This window comes from Rhincodon typus, chromosome 2, assembly GCF_021869965.1.
Source record: "Rhincodon typus isolate 14 chromosome 2, sRhiTyp1.1, whole genome shotgun sequence".
NCBI lineage: Eukaryota > Metazoa > Chordata > Chondrichthyes > Orectolobiformes > Rhincodontidae > Rhincodon > Rhincodon typus.
This window is the reverse complement of record NC_063333.1, coordinates 110582375-110602027: the sequence shown is the minus strand read 5'-3', so window position 1 is coordinate 110602027 and position 19653 is coordinate 110582375. Positions and strand designations below refer to the sequence as shown.

The window sequence follows — 19653 nt, the reverse complement described above, 5'->3', positions numbered from 1 at the left end:
CAGCCACTCTGTACATCTGCTTCCAAGTCCAATGAATTAAAAATAACTGTCTTTGATTGCAAACTGGCTGGTTGCCAATGATGCCTTTCGCCCAGGCAATGCCAGCCTGATCTGGAAAGCTGAGCACCTGCTCATTCTGAATGACATCATTGGTGGCAAAATTCACATTATTGTTAGTTCTAGCAAATGACCAATCAGTCAACTATCTTGTGCATTTGTGGGATAAGCTTGGAGATCCTTGCAAGTCTGCAGGGGAAAGATCCAGACATGAAAATATTCACAGTGGTGGGACTTTGACTGGCAGGCAGAAGGTTTTCTTCAAGGAACCTGCAGAAATGTTCTTCCACCTGACTTGATGTCCTGAGACACTGGTGTTCAGAAATGTTTCATGGTTAGGGCTGTTCCTGAGGTTCCCTCTCCCCTGTGCAACTGCAGGTTTGTGAGCGTATACTACTTCTGCACCTGCTGTTTCTGCTGCTCATGCAGGTGGTCATCATCTTCTGTCTTTGAGGTCCAATCTAAGATAGCAAAGCAAAAACCAACATGATAATCCAGCAGGTATGAAACTAGCTGAGAATTTTACAGAATTGCAGAAGTGTTGGGGCACAAAAGGAGTCTATTTAGACTGCTGTGCCTGCACTGGCTCATTAAAAGAACCTTATTGCATAGTGCCAATTTGTTTTCTTTCAATATCCTTGCATGTTATTTTTATCCAACTAATCACCAGTGCCCTCATGAATGTCTTGGTTGACAATAATCACCAGTGCTCGTATGAATGATTCAGTTGAGGCTAACTCAACCACACTTCTAGGCTGTGCATTGCATACCTTAACTACTCGCTGAGTGAAAAGGTGTTTCTTCACTTCGTCCTTCTTTTGCAGATCCCTTTAAATCTGTGTCCTTTTGTTCTGTTTCTTTTATGTATCTGCTGCTCTTGACTTTCTAGATGGAATGAACTGTAGTTTATAAGATGCTATTTAAGGAGCCTTGATGATTTTCTGCAGTGCACCACATGGATACATTCAGCCTCCAATCTTTGGCTAAGCATTCTCCAAAATAGCCTTCGGGATATGCAACAACATAGAATCACCAAGCAGAAACTGATAGCCAAGTTCCTTACCCATGAAGACAGCCTCAACCGTAATCTTGGGTTCATGTCGTGCTACATGTAACCCCACCATGCTGTTCTGTATTTGTAAAATCTTCCTTATTATCCTGTTTTGACACCATCACCTTCATAACTTGTTATGATCTCTCTACCTTAGTTTGTACAGTTTTGGATTACTTGTCACTTTGGTTAAAGCCTCGGCATGCAACTCGTATACCAATCATGTTACTCCAGCCATTTGGTTTGTCTCCAGCAGCACCTTATTTTTAATTTTTTGTCATTATCTCTCTGCCTCAATTAATTGGATCATGGGTCGTCCCTTCACTGGCTATTCAGCTGTTGACACTTTAATTACACTGTCTGACACCTTTGATCACCTGCAGAGACTTGTTATTCAGCCTATCGATACTCCACTCACGCCATTTATACGATCTTTCGATTTCTCTGCCTATAAATTCTGTGCCTGTGTGCTTCCCTTCACTTCACCAGATGAAGGAGCAGCGCTTTGAAAGTTTGTGATTTCAAATAAACCTGTTGGACTATAACCTGGTGTCATCTTACTTCTGACCTTGCTCCCCCCACATCCAACACTGGACCGGTTTACATGCACACCAAAGTCATTCTGATCCTCGGTGCTTTTTGTCCTGTCCAAGCGGACCACCTCTCACTTATCTGGATTGAATTCCATTTGCCACTGACCATCTGACCAATCTGTTTATACCTTGTAACCTAAGGCTATCCTGCTCACAATTTACCATCCCACCAATTTTCATCAACCCTCCTACATTCAAATCTAAATGATACATAAATACCACAAACAACAAGGGCCCCAGTGCCGATACCCGCAGCACCCCATAGTAGACAAGCTTCCAGTCACGAGAACACCCGTTGACCATCACCATTTGCTTCTTGGTCATAATTAGCGAAATTTCCATTTTGTGGGTTGTAACCTTCACTATCAGTGTCCAATGCAGGACCTTATCAAAAGTCTTACAGAAGTCCATGCAGACTATGTCAAATGCATTGTCCTCATCTAAGCAGTTGATCATCTCCTTGGAAAATTCAATCAAGCACCTCCCCTTAGCCATGCTGACTGTTTTTGATTAATCCTTACCTCTCCAAATGCAGGCTAATTTTGTCCCTCAGAATTGCTTCCAGTAGTTTCCTTACCACTGAGGTGATACTGACTGACCTGTAATTTCCTGACTTATTCCGTGCTCCCTTCTTAAATTATGGTGCCACATTGGCTGTCCTCCAGTCCTGTGGCACTCTCTTGTGGCCAGTGCCTTTGTTATTTCCTCCCTTGCCTCATTCAATAGCCAGGAATACATTTCATCTAGACCTGGAGATTTATTTTCTTTTAAGCTTGATCGACTAGTCAGCACCTCTTCCTTGCCTATGCTGATTTTGTTAATTATCTCACAGTTCTTCTCATTAATTTCTATACCTATATTGACCCTCTCACTAGTGAACGCTGACAGAGAATATTCATTTAGAAACCTACCTATATCCTTTGGCTGCACGCACTGATTACCAGTGTAGTCCTTAACGGCCTTACTCTTTCTCTAGTTATCCTTTTATCTTTATTGCACTTGTAAAATAACTTAGGATTTTCCACCAGTATCCTTTCACGGCTCTTTCTGATGTCCTAATTTCTTTTTTAAGTTACCCCTTGCACATTATATATTGCATTAGGACTTCTGCCGTTTTAAGACCTCTACGGGTAGTTCTCCAATAATGCAATAGTTGCGTTCTTGTGTGACCTTGCACTATAGAAAATCGAGCTATTGAAAATCGCCATAGAAAATCGCATTTTCGGGAAATCGCTATAGAAGGTCGTTATACCTGTACAGCAGAAAGTTTGTGTTATCCAAACAGCGCCCACTATTCATCAATCGCGTTACGACCAATCCGCGTTAACGAAACACACGTTATCACAGAACTACCTGTATCTGCCGTAAGCCTCTCTTTTTCTGTGTCCAATTGTGTGCATCCCTCATTATCCACGCTTGCTGAATTTAGATCCCTTTCTTCATCGTCATCCGAAACAGTCTGATACAACGATTACTGTCTCTTAAATGTGCCCCGACTGTTTTACATTGATTGACATCTTCCTTGTACTCCTTTATCAGCTAGCTTCAGGAAGTTTTTTTTTATTTAACCTATTTTTCTAATCAACCTGTTCAAAGGTGTTATTACACACCTCTGTAGCAGGCAGGGCATGAACCTAGGTTTCCTGATGCAGGGGTAGGGACTCTATCACTGCACCACAAGAGAGTCCCAAATGCCAGTTCTTACAGACCCAATGCTTAAATGAAATCAGCTGTGGTTGTGGTTCTCATAGCTAGTATGCTGCAATCAAATATGGATGTCAGTAGGATGGGCCTGTCTAATCACCACCACCACCAAGTAGCCTCCTGCTGCCCCACAAAAAAAACCATACTCTTCTGGATTACAATTCAACATGAAGAGTTAGCCACATGGTGTGCAGTAGGACTTGTATGTTGACCAGTCTGGAAAGCCATGGTAGGTTTCTTTCCCTGAAAGATATTAATTAATCAGTAAGACTTTTTACTATAGTCTAAAAGCTGATTCGCTCAATGTTTCTCATTCTTTCCATGTTTTGGCTGATTTAACTGAGTTCTATAATTTGTCATGGTGAGGTTTGAGCCCTTGAGCTGTCAGTTATTAGTCTAGTAATATGACTACTGTAGCATTGTTCTCTAAAATTGAATGTGGTGGTAAAATGGTCTGTTGTCTTTTACCTCTTGTCTGGGATGGACAAATTATTGACTTAATTATGGAGCCTGTAGTGCTCTGATGTTCTAATCTTGTTCTTCAGTGAGTGAAAAATGAAATAATTTCTTATGGTTTAGGTGATATGCTGTCCTTTGTGTAAATTAGTGACCAAAACAAATTAAGCTTTGTAAACTTCATATCAATTCTGTATGATCAGTAGTTTTTTTCTTTTTGCAGATGTTGAGAAGCTCTGTACTTTTGCTCAACGTTATCCTCTTCCCTCCATGTATCGTGTTCTTGTATGGAAAGTACTGCTTGGTATGTCTAAATGATGCTATGGTTTGCATTGATAGCCTCAATTATAAGTATTATGGATAAAACCTATAATTATTTCAGGTCTTATTACATAGAGAATGCATAAATGGATCTTTTTCAGATTGGCAGGATATGATGAGTTGGGTCCCACTGGGCTCAACCTGTTAGAATTTACGACAGTGCTCAGATGATGGGATCCAAGACACGGTGGATAAATTTGCAGATGACGTAAAGGAAAGTAATGTTGTGAAACTGCCAACCAATCTATATCAGTCTGCAACCCTGTCAAGTGAATGGGCGAGAATATGGTGGATAGAGATAAAGTTGTTCACTTTGCTAGGAAGAATGAAATTGCAGTGTAATATTTAAATGGAAATTGATTGAAGCAATCCAAAGTGCCTTTGAATCTAGTTATTCTTATCCATGGCTCTCAAAAAATTGGTACGCAGATACTGTAAGTGATTAAGAAGGCTCATGAAATACCATTCTGTATTACAAGAGGGATTAGCATCAGTGTAAAGAGGTTGTGCTTTAGTTATACAGTGCATTGGTGAGACGATATCAAATACTGTGTACAGTTTTGATTCCTTATTTAGAATTGATCTAAATGAAGTGTAAGTCATTCAGACTGATGCATTCAATGAGTGGATTGTCTTATGGGGAAAATTCAGACAGGCCAGGATTGTTTCCATTAGAAAAGAACCGAAAGAACTGTGGATGCTGGAAATCAAAAATAAAAACATTTTGCTGGAAAATCTCAGCAAGTTCTTTATTCATTAATGGAATGAGAGCATCGCTGGCCAGACAGCATTTATTGCTCATCCCTAATTGCCCAGAGGGCAGTTAAGAGTCAACCGCATTGCTGTGGGTCTGGAGTCACAGGCGAGACCAGGTAAGGATGGCAGTTTCCTTCCCTAAAGGTCATTAGTGAAGCAGATAAGTTTTTCCAACAATCAACAATGGATTCATGGTTATCATTAGATTCTTAATTCCAGATATTTATTGAATTCAAATTCCGCCATCTGCCAAGGTGGGATTCAAACCTGGTTCCTCAGAATATTATCTGGGCTTCTGGATTAACAGTCCAGTGATAATACCACTAGGCCATTGCCTCTCCGTCTGGTAGCACCAGTGGAGAGCAATCGGAGTTAACATTTCAGGTCGAGTGACCCTTCGTCGGAACTGATGGTAACTACGAAAAAGTTGGTTTTCATGCAGCAGACAGGGTGGGGGGAAGAGGTAATGAGTAAACAATAGGTGGCAATAGAGCCCAAAGAGAGAGAGAGAGAGAAACAACTGGACAGACAAAGGAGTGGATAACAATTAGCCGAGGAGAATGAATAGCTACTAATGGGGATTGTTAGTGGCTAACAATGGTTTGTGTGTAATAGCAGACCATGTGATAACAAAGCCTGTTAGTGGGGTGTTAGGGTAAGGACATGGGAGAAGTGCCTCCAGCCCTAAAATTGTTGAACTTGATATTAAGTCCAGAAGGCTGCAAAATTCCAAAATGTTCTTTCAGCTTGCACTGAGCTTCAATGGAGCACTGCAGCAAGCCTGCAGCAGAGACGTTGGCCAGGGAACAAGGTGTGTGTTGAAGTTCAGGCAACTGGAAGCTCAGGGTCTTTTTTATGGACAAAAAGTAGGTGTTTGTTGAAGCAGTCACCCAGTCCATGCTTCATTTCCCCAGTGTAGAGGAGACCACATTGTGAGCAGCAAATGCAGTACACTAGAGTGAATGAAGTGCAGGTAAATGTCCACTGTGGCCACTAACCTTATTTCACCTGGTGAACTCCTCCCACTGTCTCCAAGTTTCAAGTCTCCCAACCTCGCACAGCTCACTTCTACTTCCTTCTCAAAATCCACAAACAGGACCGCCAGTAACATCATTCATAAGTTAATTAAGGAGATTATTTAAAAAAACCTGATTTGTGAACAGCATCGGGCAATCTGTGGTCAAAAACTTACCTCAGGATCATGCAGCACTAAACTTGGTTTAACCCAAAAACCAGTTGATAGTAAGATGGATGGTGTTGGGAACAGAGTATTTTGTCGGAATCAAAATAGTGTAGTGCCCTTGGTGTTCTTCTTATTTAGTCAGAGGAGGTTGAACGTATGGAAAAGCATGCTGTGTTTTTAGTTGATGGTACTGAGAGGTAGCATGTGGATGAGAACTAATAACGCCCTTGGGGCATGTGCACACACTCTGAAGCAGCCTTGAGGAGCCTCATCTAGGTGGATGTAAATGGAGGAGTGCCTGAGGAAGATAATGGAGTTAAGCACATCTTACTTTGTAAGGAGGAGTAGTTGCCTTGTGTCACAGTCACATAGAATCTTATTTGTGGTTTTGATGAAAGCCAAATTAATACCATGGTAGAGTGGAAACCTGTTTGGAGGATTTAAGCAGAAATATGTGCATGGATTTGAGAGGTAATGACAGGCTGAAGGACGTTGTGGAAGAAAAGGTGTTGGATACGCAAATTTGTGAGGATGCAGAGATCAGGGGTTGGTTTTGTGATAAGGGGTGAACATTGTAGGTTTGAAAGTGAAGGGGTTAAAGGTGAGGAGAACTATATCCGCAAATGTGGGAGCCAGAAGAAGTTGAATAGTGTGTAGTCTAGTGGGAATGGGAGCGAAGGAGCAAATGCTGATGAAAGCTGCACAACTCTGGCCTCCTCACACAGCCATTTCATCCGATGTGCAACTTCATCCGTTGATTCCCCAGTGAGGTTGGACAATAAATCCATCATCCAACAGTTACTGACCTTCTTACTCTCAAAACTTTCAGAAAATATTGTGCTTGGCAGCAAGACTGTATACAGAGACTGGAAAATTGATCAGCCAGACTCCATACTGTCCCAACAAACGTTCCCAGGGCAGGTACAGCACAGGGTTAGATACAGAGTAAAGCTCCCTCTTCATTGTCCCCATCAAACACTCCTAAAGCAGGGACAGCACGCGGTTAGCTACAGAGTAAAGCTGCGTCTACACTGTGCCCATCAAACACCCCCTTTGCAGGGACTGCACAGTGTGATACAGAGTAACGTTTCCTCTACTCTTTTACATTAAAAGTAAAGCTCCGTCTGCACTGCCACCATCAAATATTCCCCATGCTGCTGCAGCCTGAGTCAGCTTGTGCTGTAGTCACTAAGCAGGCAATTTCAAATTATCATCTCTCCCCTCTGCCCAATGCCATTAACATTTCTGTCACTCCCAGAGCCCAAGAGACCCTGAAAGAAATGAAGGGTAGCCTCTCCCTTACCTCTTGGAATATGTGAAGGACAACTTATTGCTCAAGTGAGAACCCAGAAGAGAGTGGAGAATAGGTCAATCTCTCAGACCTTAGCAAAAGAAAACCTAACACAAGAAAAGTAATGTTACCTCATTCAATTGGTAGCGATTTTATTTTGTCGCAATCCTAACCTCATCCTAATCTCAGTGCATATAAGGCAGCACTGTGAGTGTAAGTCCAGCTCCAACATGGAGCCCTTGCTTTGTGAACCACCTCCTAGGCTGCTGGCTGTGTCGCTGGGGTAGGTCGCTGGGAGCAAAGCCACAGCTTCATGGAGCTCTCAGCCCTGATGTTGCAGGGGCTCATCAGGATCCTGTCACCCTCGTCCTCGTTCTCAGCAGGCTCCGGAAACTTGCACTGCCCCGAGGTGGTAGCCAGCAGGTTCATACGTGGGTGTAGGCTGATCCCGTTAACACAGTCCTGCTGAGTGTGTAACTAAAGAGTGGGATTGAGGATGGAGTCCAGCCCCTTTGCTGGTGTTAATGTGGTGTCCTACGTGGAATGCGTTCCCTCAGTGTTCCTGCTGACTACATAGCGCCCATAAACATCCAGATCAAAATACGTCCTCTGATTGGTCGTCGCTGAATAGAGCTTGGAGAACAGCACTTTGCTGGGCTGACATAGGTCCCAGCACAGGATTTTGGGTTCCTTCCGCTTCCCCTACCCCAGTGTAGAGCAAGTTCCCATCAGATGAAAATATAACGTGTGTCACTCCTCCTTGGTGGCCCTGTAAAATGGTAAACACAGTCCCCTTGTTCCACTCTCTTAGAATAAGAGGCAAAGGCCTATAGGTCATGCTTGGGGCTGAAGATGATACACGAGATGATCCCAGTCAGCCCACGTTTCTTCACCAGTGTTTGTCTCTTCTCACACTCTCGGCCCGGACGAGATGTATCGAGCATCTTCACCATCTTGTCAATGCACAGAACAGCTGAGTCCCATCCGGTGTAAAGCAGACATCAGCTCATCCAGGTGATTGTATGGCTGGGGGAGTGGCACGGTGGCTCAGTGATTAGCACTGCTGCCTCACAGCACCAGGGACTCAGGTTTGTTTCCACCCTCAGGCGACTGTCTGTGTGGAGTTTGCACATTCTCCCCGTATCTGCGTGGGTTTCTGCCAGGTGCTCCAGTTTCCTCCCACAGTCTAAAGATGTGCAGGTTAGGTGGATTGGCCATGCTAAATTGCCCGTAGTGTCTAGAGGTGTGTGACTTAGGTGGATTAGCCGTAGGAAATGCAGGGTTACAGGGAAAACGGTAGGGGAATGGGTCTGGGTGGGATGCTCTTCAGGGGGCAGTGTGGACTTGTTGGGCCAATTGGCCTGTTTCCACACTGTCAGGATTCTATGATTCTGCTATACCCTGCACCAGTGAAATTCCTAGGGATCCCAGCCAGCCTGTTGCCCAACTCCATAGAGTGGAGGATGGGTGTTTTAGTTTGACCATATCTTTTCATATATGTGTTGCTAAATTGGTGATTGCTTTGGAGTAATCTGGGATATAATTTAGCCCTGATTAGAGCACAGCTGCCTCCCTTTTCAGCCAGTATCCAGTCAAGAGCCATTTTATTCTGCAGTGTTGTTTTACAGTTGGCTACCATTTCAGCACTTATTTTGTTCAAGGCCTCTGCAGTATCATTAGCCATCTGTTCTAGGACATCTGCCATATTGATAGACTCCCTCACCAGTTTTGCAGTCCTGTATCAGGGGATCAAGATGCAAAAGAATCTCTCTGTCTCAGTCATGGCCCTTTTAAATCTTTGCCAGTGGGGTATCTCAGGTAGGGAGCTGGTGAGGTTTTGGTCTGTCAAGAGGGTAGAGTCAACATCCTGGGTTACATTTCCAATGGTGGGAACACTTGCTGTATCCGATATCCTGTCCTCCTATCTGGGTCTTACATAAACATATCCATCCTGTTGGTCTCCCCTTTTCAGAGGGTCATGAATGGGGGTTGTTGTGATGTGTTGTAATTAGGCTGATGCTCCCTCTGAAAGGCGGTCAGGTTGTAACCTGCTGACTCCCACTGCTGTCAGGAGTTAGTCAGGCGCACCCAATACTCCCATGTCCCTGCTGAGAACTGCTGTGCTTATTGTTCCAGATATCTAAGGAGACGTTCTGGTGAATTACCCATTCTGCCATTTCGGAGGCATTAAAAATGATGCATCTTAAGGGGATAACAGTGTGAAGCTGGAGGAACACAGCAGGCCAGGTAGCATCAGAGGAGCAGGAAAGCTGATGTTTCGGGTCGGGACCCTTCCTCAGGAAAGAAAAGGGGATGCTGTCTTTTGAGTGCGTGGGTACGTGGGAGCATATCCAACAACTGACAACATTAGCTTGTTTTGCATAAGTATAGGACATATACAAAAGGGTGTTGACATGTAATTCTCTTTTTCTTCATCTTCCATCTGGTGCAGGGGGTTGGCAAGTTACTAGTAAGCAAACACTCAAAATACGCACAGTTACCAATACAATCAATTTTTCCATCTTGGGCAAAATGTAACAGTTCTTATCAAGCTTCAAGTTCAGTCACTGGTTGCTCATTAACATCCTACATGGACTCAAAATTCCCCAGTTCTCTTATCTGTATCAATTTTGAGGATACTTATTCAATATTTTTCCTTCTTTGCCAATTTTATGAATGATCGTGTCATCGAGTGGTAACTACCTTCATTGCAATTATCCCATCAGAGCTCTAACAATGCAGCTGTAACAAGTTACAGTGTGTTCATCAGGCTTTATCTTCAGCTTATACTTCTCCTCTCTTTTTCTGTGGTATCTGTATGTTATCCTTTTGGGCCCTTTCACTCCACCCACTATCACTGTTTTAAAGGGAATTTCTCTATGGATTATGTGTCAGTGTCTTATCATTTAAACTGTGTTTTTGTGCTGTTCCAGGCCATACTAATCCGTTTGTAAAGTAGGTGTACATATCAGAGACCCGTTCATCAGTGCAGTTGTTTTACCATGCATTCCCTCATGTTTGTTACTTCCGAGGTAACAATCATTTTTGCGCACTTACATTGCTATCCCAAGACCATGTCATGCAGTAACTCTCGTATGATCTTATCAAAAGATCTATGAGATTTTACTTATCTCTCCACGTATAGTCCTGACGCCTCGGTTAGTGGATAGATCACCAACTTTAGTTCCCTTAAAAAGAAAGACAAGGACACAAACATCACCAAACAAAATCTGTCAGTTTAGTACTCTCGCCTAAACTTCCCTTTTGCTGAAATGCATGTTAACGTCAATTGGTATTTTGGGCGGCACACTGGCTCTGTGGTTAGTACATAGCATCATAGCGCCAGGGACCCAGATTCGATTCCACCCTTGGGTGACTGTCTGTGTGGAGTTTGCACATTCTCTCCGTGTCTGCGTGGGTTTCCTCCGGGTGCAGGCTAGGTGGATTGGCCAAGCTAAATTGCCTGTAGTGTTCAGGGATGTGTAGATTAGGTGGCCTTTGAGGGAATGGGTCTGGGTGGCATGCTCTGAGGGTTGGTGTGAACTTGCCGGGCCGAAGGGCAAGTTTTCAAGTGTAGGGATTCTATGATCTATGATTAACCTATTATTCTATTTCATTTTTCTTCTGCAACTACTTTCCAAATCTAATTACTTCATCTCCTCCAATGTTGCAATTTAACTATTACCACCTTTCTAATTCTAGAGCTCTGGAGAGATTTGTAGTCCATGGAATATCATCTTATAATATTTTAAAACAGAAGTCCAATATTTCTGTTTAATTCAGACAAAATCTGTGGAATTCCCTGCCCAGTGAAGCGGTTGAAGCTACCTCACTGAATGTTTTTAAGGCAAGGCTAGATAAATTTTTGAACAGTGAAAGAATTAAGGGTTATGGTGAGTGGGCGGGTAAGTGGAGCTGAGTCTCAAAAAGATCAGCCATGATCTTATTAAATGGCGGGGCAGGCTCGAGGGGCCAGATGGCCTACTCCTGCTCCTAGTTCTTATGTTCTTATGTAAAACATTCTTTATTTGTTCTTTCTCTAAAATGACCCACATTTTTTAAAGTTACTTGATAACCCATTCATTTGATATATCTCTAGGTAAATTTGTCCAAATTCAAAATTCCACTTACTCCCTCAAAGTCACTTACAATTTTTTATGTATTGAAACCGCTGATACCCAATAAATTTAATGTATTCACAATAGTTCTCCAACTGTTGAGATGTGTTGTTGATGAATGGCTTGATAGGTTGAGGAGGCCTCATCCACCACTGTGTTGCAACGTTGAAAGTCTGCAGACAGGCTCAGCGGTTCATGACCATCGGTGAAAGCCTTTGGTATCTTCAATCTCTGAAAGATAAAAAGTATCTATCCATTCCACTTCAAGCAGAATGGGTTAATTAGTAGTGATTTACTGCTGGTTTAAAGTGCGGGATGAAAATTCCTGGATGTAATTACATCAACCATCCATCTCTGTTCCTCCTATACAGAAATAAGTGTGTTATAATTAACAAAGGAAAAGCCCACCTCCTTTGTTAGTTGTACTTTCTTCTTTTTTAACTCTTTGATATCAGTTTTCTTAGATTTTAGAACAAATCATCAGAATTTTGTTCAAAGAGATTTGCATTTCCAAAATTCAAGTTTTCGTATTACTTGGATACTTTCACGCCGAAGTACGTTTACAGTGGGCAAATCTTATCGTCCAGAATTAGATTCACTTGTGTTAAAACAGTATTTTGAAGTTTACTCTGGCCAGAAAATGAAATTCCAAATGCGTTAATTTCAAATTCCAAGAGGTAAAGCTTTAGCAAGCTCTATGAACCAAATTTTTAAATCAACATTTCATAACAGGTTTTTGCTTAACACAGCCACTGATAGTTCCTTAAAGGGACGTTGCATTAACCGTACATGTTCCACACTGATACAGGCACACACTTTCAAATCACCATAGGTTCCAAAAATGCAAACTAAATGCAAAGCATTCCCAGATCTCGAGCTTCAGGGAATGAAAAGTGTGAATCAAAATACCCCTCAGCTGTTCAAGTTGTTCCCAGGTTTTTAGAACTTCCTTTTTTGGGAGTGTTGGGGGTTGTTGTGGGCAGTTTTTTGGACCACTTATCTACCATCGTTGATGGTGCAGGATCATGCTTGTGCTAGTCAGCCCATTCGTAATTGTATTCAATCCTCCCCCCTTTATCAGATTTTTGCTGGGACCAGTTGTGCGTTGCTTGATCAGTAACGGGGCTGAACAAAGCCCCTCGTTGTCGCTGCAGTCAGTGGAGGATTCGGGCCTTTCTTCGTTTCGCATTTTGTTTTCTAATTGGCTTAGTGAGGGGTAAGTGGTCTTTTACCAGGGTCTGGGATGTTAGAATTAGGAGGGGTTTGTTGGTGATCTGGATTCTTTTATCGGGAGGTTTCCTCCCATTCTTCCTGACTGTTTTTGGTATTTTTCAATTTCTCACAATCTTTAATTGGCTTTTCAGCCCTGCTTTTTCCCAGTCATGATTGGACTTCTGCATTATCTCATTCCTTTTCCGACAATAGATCTGTCCCATTAAGACGAGGGACCACCTTACTCGTCCTTTCTCTTTCTCACAGACCATTTTAATATCATCCATGGACCATTATCCCATGGAGATATGGTACTTTTCTCTGACTTTCACAGAGGTTTTAGGTGGGTCAAATTGTTGTTCTATGTATTCCTTTAGTTTCAGTAGAGTTTCATCTCCTGATAGGTCAGGTGGGGCCAGCCATACCCTTGGTAGTTGTTGGCAGTTCTGTATTCTTATCATTTGGCATCATGATAATTTTGGTTCTTGAGACCTGTGCTTAATTAGCCTTGGTCAGAGAATGCCTCAGCTCTGCTGTATTCAACCTAGTTGGAGATTATACCTGAGCTCCGCTGTAAACAGATATCAGATTTAAGGGAGCTTGAGCTTGTCTACCCCGCAAGAACGCAGAATCAGGTGGAGGGAGAGACTATCAGGTTTAGAGAACTGACCAAAGACTTTTAATAGGAGGTGTCCTTACCTCTGTGGGTACCGAGATTGGTCTCTAGTCTGTGAAAAGGTCTCATTTCCTTCAGCGATCTTGCTGGATAATGCCAAATTGTTAGATCTCATATTTTCAATTAGAATGAGTCACGGGGTGGATTCAGATGACCTTTGTTTGCGATTTACAGTTCAGTTACAGCATACAGCAAAAAGACTAACAGGTATACAAAAAGCATCTTAACTTATACAATTTCTCAGTTATGGGCAGCCCTAACAGATGATCTGCTGGTTATAATAATGGAAACATGTCCATTGTTGAAGATGAAAATAGAGACATATAGAGGTTTAAGAAAACAGTTTGCTTTGGAGACAAAAAGCTGGAGGTTAACTTTGCATCTGGGATGATCTGGGAATAGTGGCAGCTTTGGTAGAAAAGGACCAAATGGTTGTCCAGCCAGATTTGCAGCAAAATGTATGTCGTAAAGAATTAGATACCAACTATGCAATGCATAATTTCATGCCATTTTACTAAGCATAAGCCTAAATATTGGATAATGATCTCTTATATTTATTCATCCCCTTTAACATAAAAATATACCTAGGTGCTATAAAACAAACTGACACCAGGCTACAGAAGCAGGTATTAGGTCAAGTGACCAAACATTAGCTCGAAGATGACAAGGTGTAGAGCTGGATGAACACAGCAGGCCAAGCAGCATCAGAGGAGCAGGAAGGCTGACGTTTCGGGCCTAGACCCTTCTAAAAGATCATTATGAAGAAGGAAAGTGAGGTAGAGAAGCTGAGATAAAGTCATGGAGGGATTGTAAATGAGAATGAGAATTACAAAATTGAGGTATCAATGGGCAGCCATATTCTGTGGGTGAATGGGCCTTATGTGAGTTTAGACAAGGGCAACAACGTTTTGGTTAACCTCAGTTTACAGAGAGTGAAATGAAGGAGGCTGACCAGAGATGTGTTGGAATAGTTAAATTGGGTGTTAACAGAGGCATGATTAGGGTTTCAGATGTGCTGAGGCTGTTTAAGTCTGACTGGTAATAGGCCGTCTTTGTGATGATGTGAATGGGTGGCAGTAGCTCATTTTGGTGTCAGTTATAAATCAACAATTGCAAAAAAGATCAGCCCAGTCTTAGACCTTAGCCAGGGAGGGGAATGAAGTCTGTGCCTATGGAATAGAGCTTGGTGCGAGGACCAGAAACAATGGCATAAGTCTTCCAAGTATTTAATTGGAGGAAATTTCTGCTCATTTATCTGGTACTGGATGTTGGACAGGCTGTCTGACAATTTAGCAACAGTGAAGGAATGGAGAAAGATGGTAGACCAAGGAGAAATGAGACAATTAGGACAGACATTCCTCTGAATAAAACTGAAAGAACTGTGGATGCTGTAAATCAGGAACAAAAACAAAGTTGCTGGAAAAGCTCAGCAGTCTGGCAGCATCTGTGAAGAAAAAAAAGTTAAAGTTTTGGGTCTGGTGATCTTTCCTCAGAACTTCACAGACGCTGCCAGACCTGCTGAGCTTTTCCAGGAACTTTGTTTTTGTTCCTTTTTTATTCCGCTGAAAAAGCCATGCTGACTATCCCTGATCGAATCTTGCCTATCTAAATGGAGGTACATTTTCTCCTTCACTATTTTGTTTAGTAGTTTCCGTGTCACTGAAGTTAGTCTGTCGCTCCCCGGCCTATCTCTGCCACTCTTCTTGAAAAGTGGTTAGGTGTCCTCCAGTCCTCTGGCACTTCCCCTGTGGCCAGATATGAGTTAAAGTTTGGATCAGGACTGCTCTAATTTCCTTCCTGATCTTCTACAACAGCCTGAGATACCACTCATCCCAGACCTGGGTTTCATTCACTTTTAAATGCGGTTGCCCCCTTGGTCTCTAATTGGCCCTCTATTATTGCCTCTAATATTGTTAAATATCTTGGGATTCTCTGTCTTATCTGCTAGCATTTTCTCTTTGATCTCCAGATTGTTTTCTTGACTTGCCCCGCATTTCCCATATTTCGTTAGGGCCTCTGTTGTTTTGCTCTCTCCATATTACTTGCTGTATTTTTGTGAGGAATTTGAATGTCCAGAGAATGAGACTTTGTCAGAGTTCGGAAAATGATCACAAACCCAGAAGTGAGGCATGTTATTACATCAGGGGGTGGCACAGTGGCTCAGTGGCTAGCATTGCTGCCTCACAGTACCAAGGACCCAGATTCAATTCCAGTCTCGGGTGACTGTCTGTGTGGTGTTTACACATTTTGCCCATGTCTGCTGGCTTCCCACGGGGTGCTCCAGTTTCCTCCACAGTCCAAAGATGTGCAGGTTAGGTGGACTGGCTATGCTAAATTGCTCATAGTGTCTAGGGATGTGTATGTTGGGTGGATTAGCCATGTGAAACGCAGAGTTACAGGGATAGGGTAGGGGAGTGAGTCTGGGTGGGATGCTCCTCAGAGAACTGGTGTGGAGTTGGAGCAAAATGACCTGTTTCCACACTGTAGGGATCCTGTGAATAGCTTCTAATAGGGAAATGGATAAAATATTCTTGGGGCGGCACAATGGCTCAGTGGTTAGCACTGCTGCCTCACAGCACCAGGGACCCGGGTTCAATTCCACCCTCGGCAACTGTCTTTGTGGAGTTTGCACGTTCTTCCCGTGTCTGTGTTGGTTTCTTCCGGGAGCTCCGGTTTCCTCCCACAGTCCAAAGATGTGCAGGCTAGGTGGATTGGCCATGCTAAATTGCCCGTAGTATTCAGGGATGCGTAGATTAGGTGGGTTATACGGGGATGGGTCTGGGTGGGATGCTCTGAGGGTCGGTGCGGACTTGTTGGGCCGAAGGGCCTGTTTCCACACTGTAGGGATTGTATGAAGTCTATGAGTCATCCATATTCTCTGGAGCTGAGTTTGAACCTTTAAGTTTCTGATTGACGCAAGTGGTGCCTCTGAACAAAAGCTGACAAATAGCATTGTATATGATTCTTGAGTAGCTAGAAATTCCATTTTGATACTGTGCAAATGAATGCACGCATTTATCATATGATACCAATCATCAGTTTTGAGTATGAAGTAGAATGTATTTTTAAATTAATGTTTTGTAAGGATTGGAATAAATGTGTGGATTCGGTGATTTTTTTTTAAGCTTAACTATGTAATTCCCTAATTTCTTTAAAGGTATTCTTCCTCCTCATTATGAATCTCACTCTGCTGTGTTGACATTTCGAAAAGAACAGTATCAGGATTTGTTGCAAGCATTGCAAGTTATTCGGTTTGTTCAAGATTCCACCCCACAAGTTTGGGTTTACCTCCGAATGTACCAACTAGAGTCTGGTACACTGCCACGTCGTCCATCTCAGTCACTGGTCAGTCACGTTTAGCATTTGCTGCTTTTGTTCGATATTTGCATTTGATTTGCTATACCTTATTACTATGGGTCATGTTCGCTTTGTTTCACGTTGTTGCATTTAATTCATCATTTAATTCGTTATTGAAGGGTGCTTAAGTATGATGATTAATGATACTGCACAAGCAACCCAGGAGTCATGAGTCGATATATTATCTTTGAATTGAGTACATCAGCCAACTTATGGGCCAACATTAGAAAAATGGTACAAAACCTACCTATAAAGTTTTGTTAAATTTCCAAGTCATTCACTAACATTCTTTAGTAAAGGAAACCTGTCATCATTGTCTAGTCAAGCCTCTCTGATTATTGTGTTTTTTGGTGCTCGGTGAAGTGGCCCAACAAACTTCATAAGATTTGCTGCAAAGTTGAGCTCCTTCCCTTCTCAGGCTAACTATTAAGAGTGATACAAATGTACTCTTGCCAACTTCACAAACGTAGAATCTCTACAGTGTGGAAGCAGACCATTCAGCCCATTGAGTCCACACCAACCTACTGAAGAACATCCCACTCCGACCCACCTCCTTACTCCATCCTGTAACCCTGTATTTTCCCATGTGTAATCCACCTAGCCCGCACATCCCTGGATACTATGGGAAATTTAGCAGGGCTAACCACCTAAACGGCATACCTTTGAACTGTAGAAGGAAACCGGAGCACCCAGAGGAAACCCATGCAAACATGGGGAGAATGTCCAAACTCCACGTGGACAGTTGCCTGAGGCTGGAATTGAACCTGGATCCCTGGCACTGTAAGGCAGCAGTATTAACCACTGAGCCGCCATGCCACCCGAAAACAACTTGAGAGTAAATAAATAAAAGAAAACTTGCTAATAATTATGGCAGAGATAGTAGGAACTGCAGATGCTGGAGAATCTGAGATAACAAGGTGTAGAGCTGGATGAACACAGCAGGCCAAGCAGCATCAGAGGAGCAGGAAGGCTGACGTTTCAGGCCTAGACCCTTCTTCAGGAATGGGGGAGGGGAAGGGGGTTCTGAAATAAATAGGGAGAGGGGGGAGGTGGATAGAAGATGGATAGAGGAGAAGATAGGTGGAGAGGAGACAGACCGGTCAAAGAGGCGGGGATGGAGCCAGTAAAGGTGAGTGTAGCTGGGGAGGTAGGGAGGAGATAGGTCAGTCCAGGGAGGATGGACAGGTCAAGGGGGCGGGATGAGGTTAGTAGGTAGGAGATGGGGTGGGGCTTGAGGTGGGAGGAGGGGATAGGTGGGAGGAAGGACAGGTTAGGGAGGCGGGGACAAGCTGGGCTGGTTTTGGGATGCGGTAGGGGGAGGGGAGATTTTGAAGCTTGTGAAGTCGACATTGATACCATTGGGCTGCAGGGTTCGCACTAAACAACTGCACCTCCCAGTCGCGAACCATTTCAACTCCCCCTCCCATTCTGCAGGACTGCTTTGCAGAACACCTACGCTCAGTTCGCACTAAACAACTGCACCTCCCAGTCGCGAACCATTTCAACTCCCCCTCCCATTCCAAGACGACATGTCCATCTTGGGCCTCCTGCAGTGCCACAACGATGCTACCCGAAGGTTGCAGGAATAGCAACTCATATTCCGCTTGGGAACCCTGCAGCCCAATGGTATCAGTGTGGATTTCACAAGCTTCAAGTATTCCATCTGCCAGACCTTTGCCCACTCACTCAATGTATCTATGTTCCTCTGCAAAGTTTCACAGTCCTCTGCACACTTTGCTCTGCTACTCATCTTAGTGTCATCTGCAAACTTTGACACCCTACACGTGGTCCCCAACTCCAAATCATCTATATAAATTGTAAATAATTGCGGTCCCAACACCGATCCCTGAGGCACACCACTAGTCACTGACTGCCAGCTAGAATAGCACTCATTTATCCCCACTCTTTGCTTCCTGTTAGTCAACCAATCCCCTATCCATGCTAATACTTTACCCTTAACACCATGCATCCTTATCTTATGCAGTAGCCTCTTGTGCGGCACCTTGTCGAAGGCCTTTTGGAAATCTAGGTACACCACATCCACTGGGTCCCCATTGTCCATTTTGCTCATAATGTCTTCATAGAATTCCAAAAGATTTGTCAAGCATGACCTGCCCTTCATGAACCGATGCTGCGTCTGCCCAACGGGACAATTTCTATCAAGATGCCTTGCTATTTCTTCGTTGATAATAGACTCAAGCATCTTCCCCACTACAGAGGTTAAGCTAACCGGTCTATAATTCCCCATCTTTTGTCTACTTCCCTTTTTAGACAGTGGCGCCACATTTGCTGTTTTCCAATCTGCTGGGGCTGCCCCAGAGTCCAGCGAATTTTGGAAAATTACCGCCAGTGCATCTGCTATTTCTCCTGCCATCTCTTTTAGCACCCTGGGATGCATTCCATCGGGGCCAGGAGACTTATCAATCCCTAGCTCCATTAGCTTGCCCAACACTACCTCTTCCGTGATAATGATTGTTTCCAGGTCCTCACCTACCTTCGTCTCTTTATCAATTACTGGCATGTTATTAGTGTCCTCCACTGTGAAGACCGATACAAAATACCTGTTCAATGCCTCGGCCATTTCATCATATCCCATAACTAAATTCCCCTTCTCATCCTCTAAAGGGCCAACATTTACTTTAGCCACTCTTTTTCGTTTTATATATTTATAGAAACTTTTGCTATCTGTCTTTATATTCTGTGCTAGCTTTTTCTCATGTTCTATCTTACCTTTCTTTATAGCTCTTTTTGTGGCTTTCTGTTGACCTTTAAAGTTTTCCCAATCTTCTAGTTTCATGCTGTTTTTGGCCACTTTGTATGCCATCTCTTTCAATTTGATAGCCTCCCTTATTTCTTTAGACACCCATGGCAGATTACC

The 19653-nt window shown here is 43.2% G+C and overlaps 1 protein-coding gene across 5 annotated transcripts in view; it reads left to right on the top strand.

The window, feature by feature from the left end:
• The window catches only part of tbc1d7 (TBC1 domain family, member 7), a 70304-nt gene that overhangs the window by 12830 nt on the left and 37821 nt on the right, over nt 1-19653 (top strand). For 4 of the 5 annotated variants that reach the window (XM_020512216.2, XM_048614804.1, XM_020512215.2 and 1 more), the window contains exons 4-5: nt 4085-4165; nt 16576-16763. In XM_020512216.2, the coding sequence (XP_020367805.1) occupies nt 4085-4165; nt 16576-16763 (269 nt within the window). Of the gene's footprint in view, nt 1-4084; nt 4166-9548; nt 9748-16575; nt 16764-19653 lie in introns of those variants that run through there. The other variant, XM_048614818.1, reaches the window with a different exon arrangement.